Raw genomic sequence first — 21,464 nt, 5'->3', positions numbered from 1 at the left:
GCCTACTCGTGTTCCAGAACTTCCCTGACCTGTGAGCTGTAGCTCACAGACAGTGGCTGTACAGGAGAGGGCCTGACTCAAACCCCACTCCTGTGGCACTGAGAGCTGACTGGCCCGGTGGCAGCTTTGTCCGGCTCCCCCTGCCCTCTAACCCGGCTGTAGTTAAGAAGTAATCCTAACCTCATTTACGAAATATGTTCCTTTAGAAACTACATTCTTCCCTACAATCTCAGAAGGGACGGAAAAATATTAGGAAACAGGAAAAATTAAATGGGATTGATTTTAGGGCCAATTTTCTGATGGAGAAAAATCTCAAAAGTAACTTCTATAATTACACTACTTAGAAAGCAAGAAGTATAGTGAATAGAAGATTTTTAGCATTTGTAAGGATTTAAAAACGTGTCTAGGTATGCACTCTTCTGCTTTACTTTGAAAATTCAAAGATCTCATTTAGAGCTATTTTGTTAAAAAGGCAAAAGGAGTATGGTTTAAGTCTAGATTGTACTTCAAGGTTAGGTGTTTTGTTTGTTTGTTTGTTTTTGCCTTTTGAGAGATTTATTATGATTCAAGATGTTGAAAGTCCTTATATATATTACAGCTGAGAACCCAGGCCATTCTTTGTAAAGAAAGGACGCTCATCTTCCCAGTGCTTGAATACCACTTTTTTCTGCTTTTGATAAAACATAACTTTTGCAGTGTATTCTCTTACGTTTGTTTTAAATCATACTGCTTACTGGATAAAGTCCTTTGTTTTTCTTTAGATTTACAAATTATGTAACATGGAGCAGGCAAGATTAAACCATAAAACATTTGTTGTTGTTTTTTAAATCCATAAAAAGAAATTTGTTTCTCCACACATGGATTTTAATGTGTCGCTTTTGTTCCCCTGATTTGACTTAAATCTGTGCTTATCTCACCAGTTAGTGGTTAGTCTGTCATAAGTGTGTCTAACGAGGTGTCTCTGTAACAGGAATCTTACCCATCTTCTTCACCAATATGGTTTGTGGACTCTGATGACCCAAATCTGACATCAGTTCTGGAACGTCTAGAAGATACAAAGAACAACATGGTAAGAAAATAAGCCACACGACTTTCTCTTTTTTCTCATGAACCTTGTATATAGAACCTAAGTGTTAAGGCATAAGAGCCTGATTATTGATTATTTGATAACCTTAGAGGAACTAACGACTATATGCTTTGTTTTGTTTTTGTTTTAGTACTTCAAATTCTATTTACTTCCTGGTTTCTCCTTTTTACTCCCCACAGGTATAGTCTTAATTTGGATCAGTAATTAGATGGTCTCTTTTCCATGAATTGTAACCATTAAACTAAGCAGGCATTCTTTTTTTTTTTTTTAATTTAAAATGATTCATTGCTTTTATTTATGCTGGCATTGGATGAGGCTGTAAAGAAACAAGGGACAAATTTCCAAACAAACCTTTGTGTATTTTTTTTCTGTCTATGAGTTTGTTTAGTACTACATAGACGTTTATCATTTATATCCCTCACACTGTGTCAACCCCCTCCCCCCATCCACTACCCCTCTGACATGGCACACAGCCATTTCATTTCCACTGTCTCTATCCCTAATGCTAAGCAGGCATTCTTGGTAGGGACCACTAGCAAAGGTGGGGAGAGTAGGAAAGGGGGAAAGACCACAGGGCAGTGAGCGGACATAATGATAGAACGACACCACGCTTGTGTTAGGGAATTGCTTTTTCTGCCACGAGTCTGTAACTGCAGTAAAAGCCAAAGGTATACAATAAAAAGGTGTTTTTTTTTCAATATATAAGGAATGTAACTTTCCATTTTACAAAAAAATTGAAAGCCTATTTTCTTTAATTATAAAACTAATAAGTGACCATTGTGAGAGAACTAGTAAAATAAAGCCAAAAAAAGGGAAAATAAAATTCTTCTGTAATTTCTCAACCTGAAATAACCATTGTTGACATGCTGTATTTTTCCTTTGCTAGTATAATATATATATGTATATATATATATATATATATATTCTTATAAATATGTTTAAATAGTTGAACTCATATTCTATACAGTTTTATATCATTTTTTAAAGTTAACAGTATCATTGTATTTTTCCATGATTTCACAAAGTCCTTATAGAAAAATATCAATCATTATTTGCAGGCGACAAAATTGTTTACCTAAAAAAAAACTCCTAAGGAATTATCTGAAAAAACAGTTTTTAAGATAACTGGCTAAAAACTGTTATATAAAAATCAATAATTTCCCCGAATGTTAGCTATAATCAAATAGAAAATGTAGTGAAAAAGTTATTTTGTTGACAATTACAGTTAAATTTTTAAAAGTACCTAGGAATAAACTTAGATGCACAGGTCATGTATCAAGAAAACTACAAAAATTTGCTGAGTGCAATGAAACATTTGACTGCTGTGTTCCTAGATGGGCAGACTCCATATTATAAATTTGTTGATTATCTCCATAGCTTCATGTTAATTTATAAATTGAATGCAAGTCCAGTAAAAATTCAAACAGACTTATATTTGGAACTTGACAAAATGAATCTAAACTTTGTTTTGAAGAGTAAATAATAAAAAATAATAATGAAATTTAAGAAAGTAATGAGGAGACTTGTCCAACTAGATATTAAATAAAATACTGAGTACTGGCACTGGACTGGACAGATAAAGGCAATAGGAGTTTAGAAACAGAGTCATGCAATTGAGAATTTAGAATAAGTTCAATTGAGTTAAAATACTCAATAAGGAAAGGCTAGATTATTCTATTGGGAGAACTGACCATTTGAGTCTTACCTCAGGTTTTTGTCAAAATAAGTTATAGGTGGTTTAAACACATCTATTCTTAAAATTAAGAACAGAAGAACATCAATTTAAAGACTATTTTAAGAGTAAAGGCTAATCTCGAGAGCCTTAAAACGCAGAGGTAAAAATTAAAATGCGGACGACACAGGTTCACATCTCCAGCAGGGGGCGACAGGACAGCGGGGAGTGCAGCGTGGCCGCTGAGCTGCCCGCCGCTCCTTTTCGAAAGGTGGAAAGGTGGACGCTTTGTAATAGTAGAAAGGAATGGGGTTCCTTTTCAGTGTCTAAAATAGTCCATCAAAACAATGCTCATAAAGTAAAATAACATAGGATATAAAATTGGGTCTAATTGTATTAAAAAGTAAATACATTGACATACAAGAAAAAGCCCTCAGCCCCCCACTCGTTCTTACAATCTCTGCCCGTTGGCTCATAACCTCATTTCCTGGCAGAATAAGCTCTATTTCCTCACCGTTAATTCACTTAATTCATTATAATCCGGATTCTGCCTTCATCGCCACACTAAACTTTTTCATCTTTAGTTGCCAAATCCAGTGACTCCTTTTTCAGTCCTAAAATTGATCTCTCTGCAGCTTTGGGTACTGTTGGTGTTTCCCTTGTTGAAACATTCCCACATTCAAAATGTGTTGTTTAATGCCTACCAATAAAGAGGTGGTGGAATGAAAATCACTGTGTATAGTTTTAATGATAGAATATTATGTTGTCTTTAAAAGAAGGCAGCCAGTTTTTTCACAAGAGCACATACAACTTTCCAAGCCACACTAAGTGAAAAAGTGAGGCATAGAGTATTGTCTGTAATCTGGGCACTTTTGTACACAGTGTTGTGAAAAATCTGTGCTCTGCTGATTTATACACACTTTTCCCGTTGTCCACACAGGAAACAGTAGTAGAACACAGAAAAGTATTTCTTAAAGAAATGACTGATTTCTGTGCCAGGCTCTGTGCTAAGTGGTGGGTACAAAATGTGAGTCATAGTCTAGCCTTCTGGGAACAGATCGTTTAGTGAGGACTTCCGTCAGGTCTCTGTGTCCTGGTTTTATCTTATCGCCCTGCCTGGTCTGCCTTTTTCTTCTCGTTCTGTGCTTTCTCCGAGTAGTCTCTTCTATCCCCGTTACTTAGATCATGACCTATATTCCAGGGATTCCTAAATTTGTGTCTCTAGCTAGAATCTATCTCCTGAGTTTCAAACCCATATATGAGGTGTGATAAAAAACTACGGTGAATGCTGCTCGTAACATCAATGTGATGTTAATTCTGTTCTCTGACCTTGATGGAATTGTGCAAGCTGAGTAGTACTCAGGAACATGACGGTGAACTCTGAATAGTGTAAGGGCTTATTAGAGTGTTTAAGAAACGATGAGCGTTTAAGAGACAGCCTGAGAAATGGGCAAACGTTTTCATTTTCCATCATGACAACACTTCATGTCACACATCGCTTCTGGTATGGCAATTTCTGTCAAATAAAAACATTACAGTGTGTTCTCATCCATCTTATCCACTGGACCTGGCACCGTGTGACTTTTGGCTCTTCCCTAAAGTCAAAATGACCATGAAAGGTAAACGTTTTGAATAGATTCAGGACATCGAGGCAGCCACGACAGTGCAACTAAAGACACTCATGAAAGACTTCCAGAACTGCTTCAGAAAGTGGCAAGAACGATGGGATAAGTGTGTTTGAAGCGAGGGGGAGTATTCTGAGGGAGATTAATGGCAATGTGTCTTTTACTGTAATAATTTTTTCTTTAAACATTCACCATATTTTTTAATCACACTTCATCTGTTTGTGTACTGCATGGATCCGGGGCCTCTCAGTGGCTGTGCCACGCTGGTTCCAAATGATAACATGTAAACTTACCTGTGTCCTAGCACCCCATGACCCCAGCGTGTCTCCCCTCAGTTGTCCTCTCTCTGATTGTTATGGGACAAAATGAAGCAACAAAACTCGTCCCCCATGCCTGATCCTAGGAACTGTCTTAGAGTCCCTTTTTATCCCAATGTTTCCTGACCACCCCCCACCCCAAACTATCTGGGAAGTTTCCACCTACCTTCTAAAGGTTTCTTAAATCTTTCCCCATGGCCTTAGTTTCTTCCTGCCATCCCTCACTTTTTTGGGGGAGCATAAAGTTGAAGTTCCCAGAGGACATAGTGCCCTGTTCTGATTGCCTGGTGTGAGCCCCCACAGGCTGCCTCTCCCACACTCCTGCAGCTCCTGTGTGCCAGGCCTGGGGCGCCGGGGTCTGTGTGCAGTCAGGCACCTGCCTCTTCTCTGTTATATGCGTAGCACAAGTGAGGGCTCATTGGATGGATGACAGATCCACAGGGGGATTTGCTGCCTGTTAAGCTGGAGCGTATTTTTTGATCCTACATTTCAGCTCAACTTTCCTCATTGTCCTCTTTGGAGAGGCTTGTTCCTGGCTTTGTGGGACCCATTCAATCGTGTGTGTTTCCTTAGTCCTGCATCAACCTGCTTCTCTGTCTCCACCACTTTCTTTGGTCAGAGATGCCCAAGAATCGGTTCCTGTGCCTGACCGGCTCCGGGTCAAGTCTGCTGATATTAACCATTCTCCTTAAACCATAATTGCTAAACTAATACATTGGCAACAGATTTTTAAACAATGAAAAGCATGTGTGCGCACAAACTTTACCTTCTTACAGCAAATGTATTCACAAAACTGGATGTGAAAATGGAGACTTGAGGAGTTATTTTTGCAGTTTTAGACACTTAGGAGCCTCAGTGCCAGGGGTTTCCACAGGTGTCCTTCAGTGTTTACCGTTCTGAGCATTCTTGTTTTGCAGGGAGGCAGGTGCGCTCTCCAAGGTCGTCTGGAGCCCGAGACTCTGTCCACTAGACTGCAGTTGCCTCTGCACTTCCCAATGTGTACGACTGGAATAAATAATTTTATAACCCACATGCAACTACAATGCCTCTGTTTCTTGTAGCCTCATAATGTGTTAGCGTACTTGTCTGAAGTTATATGTTTGCAAGACAAGAAGTTAGCACCTGAAAAGCGGACAGTGCCTAGAGCTGCCCCGTTTGCCTTTTGGGTGACGTCCTCCCTGGGCATCTCTGGAGGACTGCTCTCAGGCCACAGTAACTTCCTCTGCTCGCACCCCAACCGAGTGTCGTACACACTGCTACGTTACTGCAGGCTGGCATTGAGCTGTGACAAATTTTTCTCACTTCCTGCTGGCCCGGTACGTAGTTGTAGCGTGATTCTTATCTTCTAAGGGTGCTTTCACGTAATGCTCACTTCCCAACTGTGTCTTGTAGCTCCGTCAGCAGTTGAAGTGGTTGATTTGTGAGCTCTGCAGATTGTATCACCTTCCTAAGCACCTGGATGTGGAGATGCTGGATGAACCACTGCCCGCGGGTCAGGTAAAGGAACGTCTCCGGTGAGCAGAGCTTAAGCGAAGCGTCCCAAGTGGGAGTCAAACCAGATGCCTTTTCGTTTAGTATGCGGCTGATCTAGAAGTTAGTTTCTGTTGTTTGTTTGTTTTGCTGTGGGAGCTGAAAATAACCGTGTCACTTTGCGGAGCTGCTCTATTTACTGACAGGCAAACTTGCACCAGCACCTTCTGTGACAACATTCCTGGTTTCCGTAACGGGTGCTGGTGCGGGTGCTGAGCCATCCCCTTCCCCTGGAAGGTTATCTGCTTACGCAGCCTGTGCTTCGCAAGGTTTACCCCAGATGCGATCTGCCCCAGCCCGAGAGCGTGCGGACTGACCAGGCTTGTAAGGCATGCCTTCCTCACCCCAGTGACCGTGCTGCACGTTCCCTCCCGTGCAGAAGGGGGTGAGGTCTCCCTCCCTCCTGGAGCCCTGGCTGCTTCTCACCCGTCTTGGCAGGGCGCTCGCCCCGCTGGCTGCACAGCTGCCATCTCGCAGTTGTTCTTGTGTCGTCTGCTAGAGTAGAGCCACTGTCTCCCGATCTCATGGCCTCTTACCTGGCTCACCTTTTCCATTTTGCCTGAGCACATTCTCAGGTGCATTCGCAGAAAGCGTGAGAGCGGGACATGTTCTGAGTTCTCACTTCTGCAAAGGTGTGGCCAGACCACAGTAGCTTTGACTCCTGTTTCTGCGGCTTGTTAGCTGTTACCTAATGAGCTTGGGCTAGTTACCTCGTCACGTGTGCGTCAGTGTCCCTTTTGCAAATGGGGGAAATAGCAGTGTCTGTGTTTTGGGGGGCTGTGCATGTTATGTGAGCTGGCGGTGTGTCATTCAGCAGGGCCTGGTGTGTGGGAGTCCCCGGTCAGTGTGAAGTGCCCCCGCAGCCTACCTCACACTTGACTGACAGTTTGGTTGAATATGTACTTCTCGATGGGAAGTGAGTGTCCCCGAACATCTCAGTGCAGCCTGCCGTCCTCCCACCACCGGCGGGGCTGCGCCTGACGCCGCCGTCTCACTCCTGTCTGCCTGGCTGTCCCTTGGTCTCTGAAAGATCGCAGCGTGCACTTAGCCAAGGTCTGTCTTTTTCATTATTCCCAGCAGCTCGGTGTAGGTGTGCCTTTTCTACTCCGGACTCTTGAATCTCTCTCTGCGGGTAAATGTTCTGTCTTTGTTTCTGTCACATCTCTCCTTTCCATTTTCTTTCTTCATTCATTTCGAAGTGCCTCCTCATGGGATTTTAGATCTCTTCGCACGAGTCCTTGTATCTCTGATATTATCTGTACATTCTGCCTCTGTCTTTTCATTTCAAATTCTGGAACATTTTCTCTTGTTTGAACTTTCGGAAATTTTATTAGGACAGTCATAACTTTAAGTTTTGTTTTAGTTATCTATTGCTGCTCAACCCGTTACCCCAGGAGTTAATGGCTTAAAACAACAATTGCTTCTTATGTCCCACGATTGTGAGGGGACTAGGCGAAGCTGGCTTCAGCGCGGATGGCAGCTGGGGCTAGTCGTCTGGACACACAGCTGTGCCGGCATGTCCAACAGGCCTTCTTCACTTGTGTCTGGCGATGGCGCTTCATTCTCCAGGACCTCTCACGAGGCTTCTCTTTCTTCAGAAAGCTAATCAGAATTCTTGTCTTTGGCTTCCAAGAGCACAAATGCAGAAGCTGCCAGGCCTTCTTATGACTCAGATCGGAACTGGCCCAGCGTTGTTTCCACCACACTAATTGGTTAGAGCGAGTCACAGGGCCAGCCTGGGTTGACTGTGGGGGGACTGTGTAGCAGGTGAATGCTGGGAGCTGCACTTCGCTGGGGGTCTTCAAACATGAACCCTGCGTCCTAAGATCCTTTTCTTGTTCTCTGCCTGTTCCGTTTTCATAGCATTCTATTGTTTTCTAGTTGGAATTTAGTTATATGTATCTTTAGGAGTTACTTTGGGGCTCTCGTCCCCTCCCTCTCTGCCATCTCAGTTTTCTCTTTAATACTTTTACCAAATAGTTTATTTGGTCTTAGTTTTCTTTTTGAAGATTTTCCTTAATATCTATCTATTCTGTGTTGCCCATTCATATATATTTTTTTGCTTCCTCTTTTTTACCTTCATATTTGAGAGAGGTGCTGAAAGGTTGATTGGAGTTCTTTGTGGCCAAGACTTGTCAACTGATAGCTTTTAGGAGGAATTGAAGCTGACTTCCAGCCCCTCTGCCCCCACCATTTCCTGGTATAATGATAAATGATGGCTGGAACTACTCAGGTTTCTGGACATGAAACCTCCGAATCTCTTGTTTTGGGTAGATAGATATATGTCTGCCTGGGTTCTGCTTATGGAGGTGGGCGAGCAGTACATTGGGGGCTGGGCCACGTGTTCTGTCTGTAATCTGCCTCAGCCCTTTCCACTCCTGCTGTCCTGTGCACCTGGCTTTTCAGAGTCTGGAGCCTCTGCAGGGCGCTGGGGGGCAAACTAGCCTCCCTGTGTCTGTATCTCCAGCTTAAGGCTTTGCTTGATCGCTGCATTCATTACCCTCCTTCACCTGCTGTCTGTCACCTTGCAGCATGACTGAATTCTCTTCCTTTCTTTTTCTGTCATCACTGTTTGTTTATACTATGTTTATTCTTCACTGTAATTCTTGTGGAGCCTCAGGAAAGAGAGAAAATGGGACAGATATATATTCTATGTTCAAATTTCCTTCTCTGGAATGTCTGCAACTTAAGTTTTTCACTTAACAATGTAGGTCTGCCTTGTTTTCCATGACTGCATATAATTCCATGTGGGGCTATTACATAACTGTAATTTACATGAGGAAATTTTCTAATTTTGAATCATCCCATAATAAACAGCAGCTGTATAGATGCGGGGGCCGGGCACATTGGATATGATAATATTTCATTTCTGGATTTTTCTTCGTTATTAAAGTGAGATTGTAATACAGTTTTGTTTGTTCGTTTCCTTTTATGCTCTCTGGTTTCATTTCATTGTCAGTGTTATGCAGGCTCATAAAATGACTTGGGAAGCTTTTTTTTTTGTCTAAAATCTAGGACAGTTTAAATCAGTTTTCAACTGGTGGCAATTTTGCCTCCCATGGCACATTTGGAAACATCTGGAGATATTTTTTGATTGTCACAACTGGCTGAAGGGGACAGGGAATGCTATTGGCATTTTGTGAACAAAGGGAATGTTATTAAACATCCTACAATGTCAGGATAGACCCCCCACAACAAACATTTATCAGGCCCAAAATATCAGTACTTTAAGGTTGAGAAACCCTGGTTTAAATAAACGTCTGAGCCTGATCTCTTCTAGGTATGTCTGAATCTGTTCAGACTTTCCATTTCTTCAGTCAGTTTTAGTCATTTTAGATTCTAAAAAATGATCACTTTCCCCCATACTTTTGAAGATGTTGTAAAGATGCTCAGGGTATTTACTTTCTGTGTCTTCGTCAGTGGTTATAATCCGCTTTCACATCTAAAGCTGTTTTCCTTCCCTTGATTACAGAGGCTTGTCTGTTTCATTTTATTGGTCTTTTTAAGGAATCAGCCCATAGTTTTATTGCTGAAATCGAACGTTTTCATTTTCATCGTTGCTCAGCTCTTAATTATTCCCTTTTCTTTTCCAGTTTATTGGATCAGTGTGATTTAGTTGCCTTTTTAACAAATGTGGGGTGACACTTTCTTCTCAGTACTGTTTGACTTCATTGCACAGGTTGTCAATGTTAGTACGTTTATTTCCTAAGCGGTTTCGTTTCACCTTTTGTTCATATTACTCTTGTTATATCTCACAAGAAAACGTTCTAAGTAATATGTGTAAAAACACATAAACGTAAGTTTAGTGTAACAGATAGAGTGAGACCCGGGAGCCAGCACCTTGTCCCCACCCCGCCACCCGGATGGAGAAAAGGAATGTGGCTGGCGCTGCAGACTCCTTCCCACGCTGGTCCTTCCCTGCTCTTCTCTGATTTCACCTCTCAGCTACATTACCAGCAGTGCTTAGACTGAACCATTGGTCCTCTGCTGATTGCTGTTTCTTGTGTCCCACGGTCCCCTCTGGAAAACATCTTGAGTAATGTCCTCTGTTCTTTTCTGGGAAGGATTTATGGGGATGTGTATGGAGAATGTGCCTTGAATACTCATTGTCTGTTTTTATTATTCATTCAACAAACATCTGTCTGACTCTGTAAATACTCCATGTAGGTGTGAGGAACCAGAGGTGAACACACACAGGTGTGGCTTCTGTCCTGCTGGGACTAGATGCAGAATTCTAAGTCATAATGGAGTCTCTTCCAGGTTCTTCACACTCTTACCTTCCGGTATTTATCGTCACTGATGAAAGGTCTGATGCATGTCTGATTCTTATTCCTCTCTCTGTACTTTACTTTTTCCTTCTAGAAGCCGGTATGGTTTTTCCTAACTGAGCTACAGGTTTCACTTTTTCAGTATCCCTTTGGGCATTTAAACCACTGGGTATTCTGAGGTCTGTCTTTAGCTTGGCAGCATTTGTTTCTCTTATTTCTTTCCCTCCGTCTTCTGGAAGCATATGAGATTTCTGTACTCCTACTTTCCATTTCTCTTAACTCTTCTCTTACTTCCATCTGCTTTTCCCCACTCTAAGGGAATGTCATCAATGTTTTGTTCATTTAAGTCCATTGTGCTTCTACTGAGTGTTTCTTTTTTCTTTTTTTTTTTTTTAGAAGGGCAGATCTTTGATTTCCCAGAACTCTCTTATTCATTGCATGTTAATCTTTTTATACTTTGTGGTTATATTTTTTCTCAGTTACTGTTAAATATTACAATTAAATTTTTTATTGTTTTATTTCCTCCATTAATAATGCTTCAGGTCACTTGTTCTGCTTGTTTGACTTGCTGCCTTTCTTTCAGATTGCTTGTTTTCTTCAAATCCCTGGCGATACTTGGTTATCTGCTCATTTATAGATGAGTATACCATTGATCAGTATCAGTTAATGATAACAGTGTCCTCAGTAATTGCCACCCTCCTCCCCTGGTTTGCACTCCTGTGCTCTGCCTGTGGCTTGTGAATGGAGAGGTGCTGGACTTGCCAACTCCTGAGCAAAAGGAAGAGATGAGCGTCTTGTGAGATTTTGCTGCCGCGTTAGTTCCATTAAGACAGTTCTGGCTTCTCTCGGGTTCGGGCACCTACACTGCGAGGCCAGGAGAGGAGGCCTTCGTGTGAGGGAGTGGTCCTCACTAGCGTAGTTGGAACAAATACAGCAGGGATTTCTGGGGAAAACATCCTACTCACTGTACGTTCTGTGTCCCAGAGAATCCACTCTGGTCCTGAACTCTGCCCAAACCAGATGTAAAGGCTGTTCCTGAGGCCCCATCAGAGTCATTGTGAGCGAGCCATAAATGGTGTCTCTTAGAGAAGTACATGTATCCTGTGGAAAGAACATGTGAAAAATCAGGTTTAGTGAAATGGTCATTTTATCATTTTTAATTTCGTGCAGTCTCTATTCCTTTTTAACACACTTGACCTTTTTAAATGTAAGGCAATTGGATTTATGGAAAGAGTCAGGCTTTTCGAAGGTAGATATTTTAAGGAATCCACAGTTTGCGATATTTATTTTAAGTGAAAGAAGATAACTAATGTTATACACGTAGCCATATGTGCGAAATGTTTTTTTAAATTTTAAATTAGAATGTCTTTAAAATTTTCCTCAGTTTTCCTTTATATTTGACCAATGCCTTTGTTATTCCTAATGCAGCTATTAAGTTGAATTGTTCCGAATTATTTCTTTGTAAAAAGCTGATAAATATGTGTTAAATCAAAGCTGGATTTAAAAGTAAACGTTCCAGGTTAGTAAGTTGTTTGTTAGTGGAGCTGCAGTGGCAGGTGATGGATAGTTTGGTCCCTAAAGTCCTCGGGTATCCTCAGTGTGTCCTTATCTGTTCCTTTTCAGAATGGGACAACAGAAGAAGTGACTTCAGAAGAAGAGGAAGAGGAAGAGATGGCTGAAGTAGGTATTATGTGGAAGAGCAACAGCTTATACATATCTCCATTTTGAACATTTCAGTAATTCTCCAGTCTTCTTTATAAACCAGTTTTAGTGTAGAGTGATGAAAAGTACATTGGATTTAGAATTGAACATAATTTCTAAAACCTGGCTTTACCTCTAATTAATGGTATGCTTTTGAGCAAATTGCTTACCTGATAATTTTGGATTGGCTTTTCTGGAAAATAAGAGTTCTTAACATTTAGCACTAAAATTATATTTAAATTTGGTAGTAATCAATACTTAACCTGTATTTGGTTATTTTTAAGGAGAAGAACTAGATTTTAAAAGTTTTTTTTTTTTTTGAATAAAAGGAGAATTTGAGAACATTTCAGGGACTACTCGCTGGATAAATAATTTAACTATCTCATGTTGAAAAATCATCTAAGAATTTCATAGAGCAAATTCCAAAGGCATTGAGCCTAGGGCAGGTTAGTTGCCAGTCATTGATAGTTTTAGAGGTTTTCAGGTTCTGAAGCTCTGTGTTTAAATTCCAACTTCAGAATGAAGGTCTGTGTATTTACATTGAGCAGATAAAAAAGTGTATGAGTTCCATGGTCTTGGTTTTAAAACATTTTTCTGTTTTGGATCATAGAATCAGTTCAGGTTGTTATCTTATTTTCTTGATTTTGCAAATTTTAAATCTAAAATACGCTTCTTAGAGTGCCTTGGAACTAAAGAAATAGTTGTTGGTTTGTTCTGCTTTGTGAGTTTGGGAGAAAAATGATTCTTAGCATTGTCCCATTAGAGTGACTTTTGGGGATGGAGTGTTGGTTTCTAACATTTCGTGCAGAACACCTCTTCTTGGGTCCAGTGTACACTGAAGTGGGCATTGTACTCTACGGGCTCATGTAGCTTCCTTTTTTCCCTCCCAAGATGCTAGAAAGAAGGGACAGCACCATTTAGGGAAGTCTAGAAAGATGGGGAGGGGACTTTGGAGATGTCAGCTTAGTACCAGTGAGGAGAAGGTATCCCAGGCAACTGAAATCATGTGGTCAAAAGGCCCAGAACAACCTGGGCGTGGTGTGTTTCGGTGTCATCCTTCTGGGCGAAGAGGACTCATGTGTTGGAGTCATGGAGAAAGCAAGGTTGGTTGGCTAGAAAAGGCAGATGGCTACGTCTTGAATTCGGGACGAACACGTTTATATGAGGTGTGACTGTTGATCGGAAGGCCTCACACAGAGAATAGTGTGCTGAGAATATTTTAAACAGGTGGTGCTGAATTTTGTTCTGTGCTGGTTGCTGCTCAGAGGAGAAGATTGGTGGATAGCAATGTGCCGGAGGTTGAAGGCCTAGGAGGAGCCATTCCGGCTGCGGGCACTTGTGAAGGAAGTGTCCAGTGGACGGTGGGACTGGGGTGCAAACCTGGGCAGGGGACCTCCACGAAACAGGAGGCACGCACAGGGTCCGCATGAGAAAGGAATGCAGTACGGGGTGAAGGAGGGCAGTCCAAGGGCAAGGCCGTTGAGTCTGGATGGCAGCGGTCACTGACCTGGTCTAGAAATCACAGTGAACCAGTCTGCTTGAAGCAATGGGGACAGGAAGTTGCGTTACAAGAACAAAGTCTGAACAGGTAAGGTTCTTGATACCTTGACACTAAACTGTTTCAAAAGTTCCTCTTAATGGGAAATTTAAAAGGTGATGCATTTGGTAATGGTTATGACTTTGTAAAGCTATTAAACATACTTAACTGAGATCCCAGTTTTTAAACACAATAAAAGGTATAAAAGGAGGAGGGAAACTTTTGAAGGCAACGTGAAGGCTTTTTACCCCTCCCCGTAGAACACATTTTCTTTCCTGTTCTCTCTTGAGTCAAGAATAATAACTTTTGGCATAAGCTTGAATGAGCTTACATTTTTCTAATTTTTGTAGGATATAGAAGACTTGGACCACTATGAGATGAAGGAAGAAGAGCCCATCAGTGGGAAAAAGGCAGAGGAAGAAGGAATTGAAAAAGAAAATTTGGCAATATTAGAGAAAATTAGGAAGACTCAAAGGCAAGACCATCTAAATGTATGTGCAAATATCTAGACCCTGGACTTTTGTGGTGGAGTAAAATAATTACGGGTAATGATATAAATAAATATAAAGCGTCCATTAATCTCCACTGCCCTCCTCCGTCCCTGTCTTGGTTGTCAACTGACTCAGCCTTATGGTTTGTTGCCCTAGTATTTTTATTTAGTTAGTTTTATGTCTCTCATTCGTTGATAACCACTTTCTCCCCTGTTCGTCTGCCTTTTACATCCTGAATCACCTCCTATTCACTGTATATGCCCCCGTCCCAGCCCGTTTATGCTGCTTTCTCTGCTTACCCTCTTACGGGATCTACATACTTCAGTTCAGTCTCTCCTACAAAGTCATTCACATTCCTCTCCAGGAAGCTGCCCATCTGGTCTGTCTTGCCCTGACCAAACCAAAAGTAATTCTTCTTTGGACCGAACATTTCTTTTATGTGAAGCAGCAGCGGGGAGTGAACACTGACTTTGGTGACAAACACAATTGTATGGCTTCAGTTTCCTCAGTGCCAAAAGGTGACAGTCTGTACCTCCATGAAGAATAACTAAGAGTGAGGTATATAAAATGCCCAGGGGAAGAAACATCCATCCAGCATGAGAGTCTAGCTGTCTGTCCAAACACTCACCACTCACCTACTGCTTTGTGTTAAAGCCATTTATCAAGCCCATGAATTTGGGGGGGTGGTTCCTTTGTCTTGGGCACAGATTCTCAAACACGGTATGAATTGTTATGCAAGGAGACACCAAGTGTTGTAAACAGGTAGATTACTCTTCCCTCCTTCAGTCTTACTTCCTCTATCAATTCAGAAATTTAGCCAAGCCTTATCTTAATTCTTAAAAAAAAGTTTGTGGCATCTAAATTAATGATATGTACTATACTTTCTATATCTTGTGATTGCTTCCAGTTTGTATGTTACAGTCAGAACCATTGAATGTTTTCTCATGACAGACACTCAGCTAAGTAATTTGAACTTTATCTACCTTCCCATTTAGTCTTCATACCACTATGTGAAATATTCTTCCTCATCTACAGGTATGAAGAGGGCTTTAAGCCAGTTAAGTAATGTGTTCTAGGTCATACAGCTGGGAAGTAATATCTTTATAAACCTGAACCTCCCCCCCCCCCGCCCAAAGTGGTGTGCTTTACTAACATTTAAAATTCTACACGATTAATGTTTTTCATCAAAAGGCATTCCGATTGTTTTTGTCTTATGATAAATAGTTCTGTTCATATTCAGTCTTAGGATCAGATGTTGGTGCACTTGCATTTTACAGAAGTTCCAACACTGAAAAGAGCTGAAACCAGTTGCTCGGAGGCAGACGTGTTTCTCAGGTTCTGAGACTGTAAACTGGACCTTCAGTGGGACATTCCTGCTTAGGCTGATTCATGGAACCCTATTTAGTCAGTCACGTGTCATGGTGAGGGCCCCAAATCAGGAGACTGACAGCACCAGGCGCTGGCGAGGATGTGTGACCGCGGGAACTCTCACTCCCTGCTGGTGGGAACGCATCGCGGTGCAGCCACTTAGGAAGACAGCCAGGCAGATCCTCACAAAGCCCACACACCCCGCCCATACGTTCCAGCCATCACGCTCTTTGGTATTTACCCAGAGGAGTGGAAAACGGGTGTTTGCAGCAGCTTTAGTCATAATTCCAAGAACTTGGAAGCAACCAGAGGCCCTTCGGTAGGTGATGGATAAGTAAATGGTGGTCCATCCAGACCATGGAATATTATTCGGTGCTAAAAAGGAGTGAGCTCTCACTTCATGAGAAGACCTGGAGGAAACTTAAATGCATGTGACTAAGTGAAAGAAGCCAATCTGAAGGCCACACACTGATTCCAGCTGCACAATGTTCTGGAAAAGGCAAAACTGTGGAGACGGGAAAATGATCAGTGGTTGCCAGGGATTGGGGAGGAGGAAGGAGAAGCACCGAGGACTTTTAGGGCAGTGAAAATCCTCTGTACGATACTGTGCTGATGGCTACCTGCCATTAGACGTGTGTCCAAACCCATAGGAAGTACACCACCAAGAGTGAACCCTAGTGTACACTATGCACTTGGGGTTATTATGCTGTCCATGCAGGCACATCAGTTGTAAGTAATGTGCTTCCTGGTGAGGGAGGTTGGTGATGAGGGAGACTGTGCATTGTGAGCAGTTACGTGGGACTCTCTGTACCTTCCTCTCAATCCTTCTGCCAACCTACAACTGCTCTACAAAATAAAATCTTTAAGAAAGTGAATAAAAAATGGATAGAGTTTGAAATAGGCACATACTGAGTTCTAGGCTGTTGCAGTTCTAGGCTGTTGATAATCTGGACATATTGGTTAGACTTGTTTTTCCCCAGATAATAAGAAATAGGAAATGAGCCAGACTTGTCCCGCATTTTATAGTCCTGTTGAAACTTCAATCATCTTTGATTTCATTGAACTTAACTTTTTTGACTTCTTAAAAATGTTAAGTAGTGATCCATTTTAAAAACCTCATTGTAAACGGTTTATTTCAATTTCAAATTCCATAAACCTTATTTGAGTCACTAGATCCTCATAACCAGCAAATTTTATGTTTCAGGGTGCAGTGTCTGGGTCTGTGCAAGCTTCAGATAGACTTATGAAAGAGCTCAGGGACATATTCCGATCACAGAGTTATAAAACAGGTACGGTCCCCTGGATGTGTGCTGTCTCTGTTCCCTTTGTGCCCTTCTGTGTTCAGATGGTGAAGTTCATTTCTCATAATATAACTGGACAGAAACAGAAATACTCATTATTTTTGGGGTATAAAATGCAAATGTAATTAAGTTATCAAAAGTTGTAGGGGGTAAAATAGGTGAGTTTACAGTCATCCCCCCTTATCCACAGTTTTGCTTTCCACGGTTTCAGTTACCCACGGTCAAGTGTAGTCTAAAATGTTAAGTGGAAAATTCCAGAAGTAAACAATTCATAAGTTTTAAACTGCACGCCGTTCTGAGTATTGTGATAAAATCTCGTGCCTCCCGTTCCATCCAGCCCGGGACGTGAATCACCCTGTGTCCAGTGTCTCGCTGTAGACGCTCTCCGCCCGTTGGCCACCTAGTAGCTGTCTCAGTGATCAGATCAGTTATGAGAGAGAGAGGGAAAGAGAGAGGGCACATCTGCATAACGTGGTTACAGTGTATTGCTATAATTCTTGTGTTATTTTTATCGTTGATTTCTTACTGTGTCTAATTTATAAATTGAACTTTCTTAGAGGTATGTATATACGGGAGAAAACAATATACTTAGGGTTCGTTCAGTACTGTCTGTGGGTTCTGACATCCACTGGGGTCTTGGAATGTGTCTCGCTCAAATAAGGGGGACTGCCGTACTTGTGTTTTGGATTTTTAAAAATTGTTTTTATGTATATAGCATACTTTTTTGTCTTGCTGATAGAGATTAACTCTTACATGATTTTTATCTTCTGGGGAAAAGTACAAGTCATATCTGTTGGAAACTAAAAAAGAAAGATGAATATATTGTATGAACAAAAAACTATCGCTGAGTTGATTTTTAATTTTTTTATGGTGTTTTGAAAACAACATAATCAACTCTTATTGTAGAGGTAGTTATGGCATTACTTAAAAAATCGGTGGGTTTTTATTTTCATTTCATAGTGTGACTTAAGAGTGTTCTTTCTGACCCAGTCAGACTTAAATATTATGGAATCTCTCTAATTGAAGTAAAATTCCCTTATATTGTCACAGACATTCTAACAGTATTAAATAAAGGAAAGAGCCAAACTTGAATTTGTTTGAAAAGGGTCCATTATGATCCGTTCAGAAAGTCTCAGAGTGATCATATTTAAATCATTGAGCTTACTTAAAATAAAAACAAAAGACCCCACCCTCCACCCCACCCCTCTTCATTGAGTACAAGACAAGCCCCACTTGTTTCGGAGGTATTAGACGTTTTGGTGTCCTAACAGTTTTTCTTACAATAAGTCTAAAAATTTATCTGTAGAAACCTAATAGTGTACAGTGAAATATTTGAATACTGGCTTATCTCTCAATGTTGAATAATCACTTGTTTTTTACATCTTTGTTTGCAGTAGCAAAACATTTTTTAAAAATGTTTTGGGTAGAATTGGTTAGACAATTCTAGACAATTGGGTAGACATAGGGTAGAATTGGTTAAATTATGGTATCGCCATAAAATAAATTACTACAGAATTATGAGGATTGACAAATTGATAGACTTCTGTATATTAAGTTGGAAAGATGTCCCAGAAAGTTGAAGAAAGATTATAAAACTATTTTTATAGAAATAGTTACGTGTATATATAGAAGAAAAGTCCTAGGTACTCAAGATTTTACATAATTTTTTCTCCCACTCACAGTTAATGGTAAATAGTTTCTCAACTCATTAAAGAAGCTCATTAATGGCTTTAGTTGTCTGTGAAGAGCACAAGATGCTCAGCTCCAGGGGCAAGATATTAAAATGTAGCTTAATTCCATGTTTTAGTAGCAAACTTTCTAGCTTTTGTTGGCTGTTTAGTGTATACATCTACACCGCAGTAATAGTTACCAAAGGAAAAGTAACTAACACGCCTGTATCTTTCCAGGGATGTACTCAGTGGAACTCATAAATGACAGTTTATATGACTGGCATGTTAAACTGCAGAGGTAAGTGCTTTTCTGTGCTGACCGCCCCTCCCCCTGCCTTTGGAATGGTTGGGATGGTCAACCGTCCAATGGAGATTTTCCCCCTTAATGTGATACCTTTGTACTATGGCTTTTACGTAGAACTTTAGACCCTTTTTCTGTAATGAGCTGTTTCTTAGGCTTCATAAGTGAGAAAGAGGAAAGCGAAAAAGAGGGACCAGCCGTGGGAAAAAGTGTTTCACGGCGTCAGTGAGACCACAGAAACAAAGTGTGCTTAGTAACTAGTGAGATTGACTGCCGTAACCAGTTATGTTTGAAATAAGGGGTCCGAGGAGGACCTGAATATGTAAAACATTGTGACACAGATTTAGCTTCTGGTAGTGGTTTTACTTCTTCTGGTCCTGTTCATGGTAAATTATTTCCTTAAATCCCTTGTCTAATACCACAGTTTTAGAGAAGGAGATTACTTTTTTTTGAGTACTTGAGAAAATCGTGTGCATGTGACCATTCCTTTTGAATGACTCCAAACTTTGAATGCCCTTAGGAGTACAGATTTAAAATCTAGGAATCTCTTTTTAAACATTGAATTCCAAGGAGTTGGAGGCTAGAGTGATGTGTTTTTCCAGGGACCGTAGGCAGCTTTAGACCTTCTCTGTTTGGAACTTACCCCAGGGGCTCTGTTTCAGCTCTCGGGCTCTTTCATTTCTGAGGTTAGTAAGAAAAATCTCTGACTTTTTGTGTTTTGTCATTTTAGGGTCGATCCTGACAGCCCTCTGCACAGTGATCTTCAGATCTTAAAAGAAAAAGAAGGCATAGAATATATTTTGCTTAACTTCTCTTTTAAGGTAAGGACGTTGTAAGGTGACTCCATGTGCTTCTAATGGGAATGTATGGTTTTATTTCTACAATTACTTTGGAGAACAATCTGGCATGACTTGGTAAAGCAGAAGATAGTCACACCCTGGGGTTCAGGACTCTCTTAGGTACATGCCCTGCAGGAAATGAGAGCTCAGGTGAACCCGGAGACATACCAGAATGTTCAGAGCAGCGCTGTCCATGGTCACCCCGTGACAGTCACCCCAGATCTCTCCCAGTGGAGAGGAGAACTGTGGTGTTTGTGAAATGGAGTAGAGCTGTGTGCAGCAAGATGGATTAATCTTAAACATGTTGCTGAGCAAGAGAGACATGTCTTGTATGGTTTCATTTATATGAAGCTCAAAAAGAGGTGAAACTATATTAAGAAATGCCTTCTCAGTGGAGGCACTATTGTTCCCCACAACGGGGTAAAAACTGGTCCTTGGCGTGAAAAAGCTTACATATCGCAATGGTCTGTGGGCCACCACACAGAAACAGGCGCAGTATTTCTGCGCTAGGAAAATTGCGCGGAGGGGGTAGAATAGGGAAGATTTTCTGGAAAGGCTTCCTAGTGGGGCGAACACAAAAGGAGGGCTGAGAAACACTGATTTATAGATTCAGACTTGGGCCAAAACTATCAAGAGCAAAGGTGTGATTACCGTACAGTTGAGGATGTAGGTGACGGGCGGGAAGGGACGCGTCGGCTCCTTGGGTCCTGGCTGCGGTCTGTTTCTACAGGGGCTGCTGAGCGGGACACGTACGGTGATGTGTAATGGCCTACCTTTGCGTTTACGTACTTCTCTGAATTTGTGTATTATGTTTAACACAGTATTTTTTAAGATGCTAAAAATCAAGGTCAAAGAATAGCAGTGGAGTCTAAGTGAAATGTAATGATTTCAGGTGGAATCTGTGTAAATGTAGTGGTTTGAAATCTTTTGTTAAAAAAGCTAGGAAGTGTAGATGGGTAGGATGGATAGAGAGGTCGGGAGTTAAAATAAATTATGGAATTCTGCTTATTCTCTTAGTTAAAACTATATATTTGTGTTCCTTGGAGATAACTGGGTGAAACAAATGTTTAGCAACCTTACCCTCGTTGGTTTTAGAGGAGTCATTACTTGTTTCCTCTCCCCTTTTATTTGAGCATAGAAATCGGAGGTACTTCTTGCCGTGTCTTTCTTAGAGGTGAGATGCTGTTTCCCGGACCCACTGCTGTGGGAAGGTGGGGTCGCTGCGGCTTCCTGGCCACCAGGAGACTGACCTCAAACACTCCTTGACTGCGTTGGCCACCATCTCTTTAGAGAAAAAGCTGTTTTTCTGGAAACCTCACGTCAGAGATTTGTGCTCAGTAGCCTGAGATTTAGCTGAGGTTTCTTTACCCTCATCTTTTCTTCATATATTTTTTATCATCAAGTCTGGTGACCTTTGTCGTTAATTGGAGCATTTAGTCTGTTTGCACTTAATGTTTTGATATCTGGGTCCAAATCCACAATCTTCTAGGTGCTCTCTGTTTGTCCTTCTCTCTTCTTGCTCTTTTTCTCGTTTTTTAGCACCCCCCCCCATTTCTCCAGTTTCCCACCGCTCTTAGCTTGGCACTCAGCCGTTCTTTGACTCCTCTTTCCTACCTTACGATTACAATGCATGTCCTTAACTTGTCGAAGTCTAACATCAGTTTGTTATTTTGTGTTTCTCCTTTCCCTCATCAATGCAAAGACCTTAGGACATGTGTCCCCACCACGTGGGTTCAGTTGTCACACATTTTAGTTCC

At 41.2% G+C, this 21,464-nt stretch overlaps 1 protein-coding gene across 2 annotated transcripts in view; it reads left to right on the top strand.

The window, feature by feature from the left end:
- The window catches only part of UBE2Q2 (ubiquitin conjugating enzyme E2 Q2), a 47,455-nt gene that overhangs the window by 8,566 nt on the left and 17,425 nt on the right, over nucleotides 1–21,464 (top strand). For both annotated transcript variants that reach the window (XM_033100108.1, XM_033100107.1), the window contains exons 2-8: nucleotides 971–1,069; nucleotides 6,094–6,198; nucleotides 12,123–12,179; nucleotides 14,088–14,228; nucleotides 16,801–16,885; nucleotides 18,805–18,865; nucleotides 19,599–19,689. In XM_033100108.1, the coding sequence (XP_032955999.1) occupies nucleotides 971–1,069; nucleotides 6,094–6,198; nucleotides 12,123–12,179; nucleotides 14,088–14,228; nucleotides 16,801–16,885; nucleotides 18,805–18,865; nucleotides 19,599–19,689 (639 nt within the window). The remainder of the gene's footprint in view (nucleotides 1–970; nucleotides 1,070–6,093; nucleotides 6,199–12,122; nucleotides 12,180–14,087; nucleotides 14,229–16,800; nucleotides 16,886–18,804; nucleotides 18,866–19,598; nucleotides 19,690–21,464) is intronic.

The sequence above is a fragment of the Rhinolophus ferrumequinum genome, chromosome 28 (assembly GCF_004115265.2).
Source record: "Rhinolophus ferrumequinum isolate MPI-CBG mRhiFer1 chromosome 28, mRhiFer1_v1.p, whole genome shotgun sequence".
NCBI classification, from domain to species: domain Eukaryota; kingdom Metazoa; phylum Chordata; class Mammalia; order Chiroptera; family Rhinolophidae; genus Rhinolophus; species Rhinolophus ferrumequinum.
Note: the sequence above shows the minus strand (reverse complement) of the source record. Positions and strands in the feature narration are given on the sequence as shown.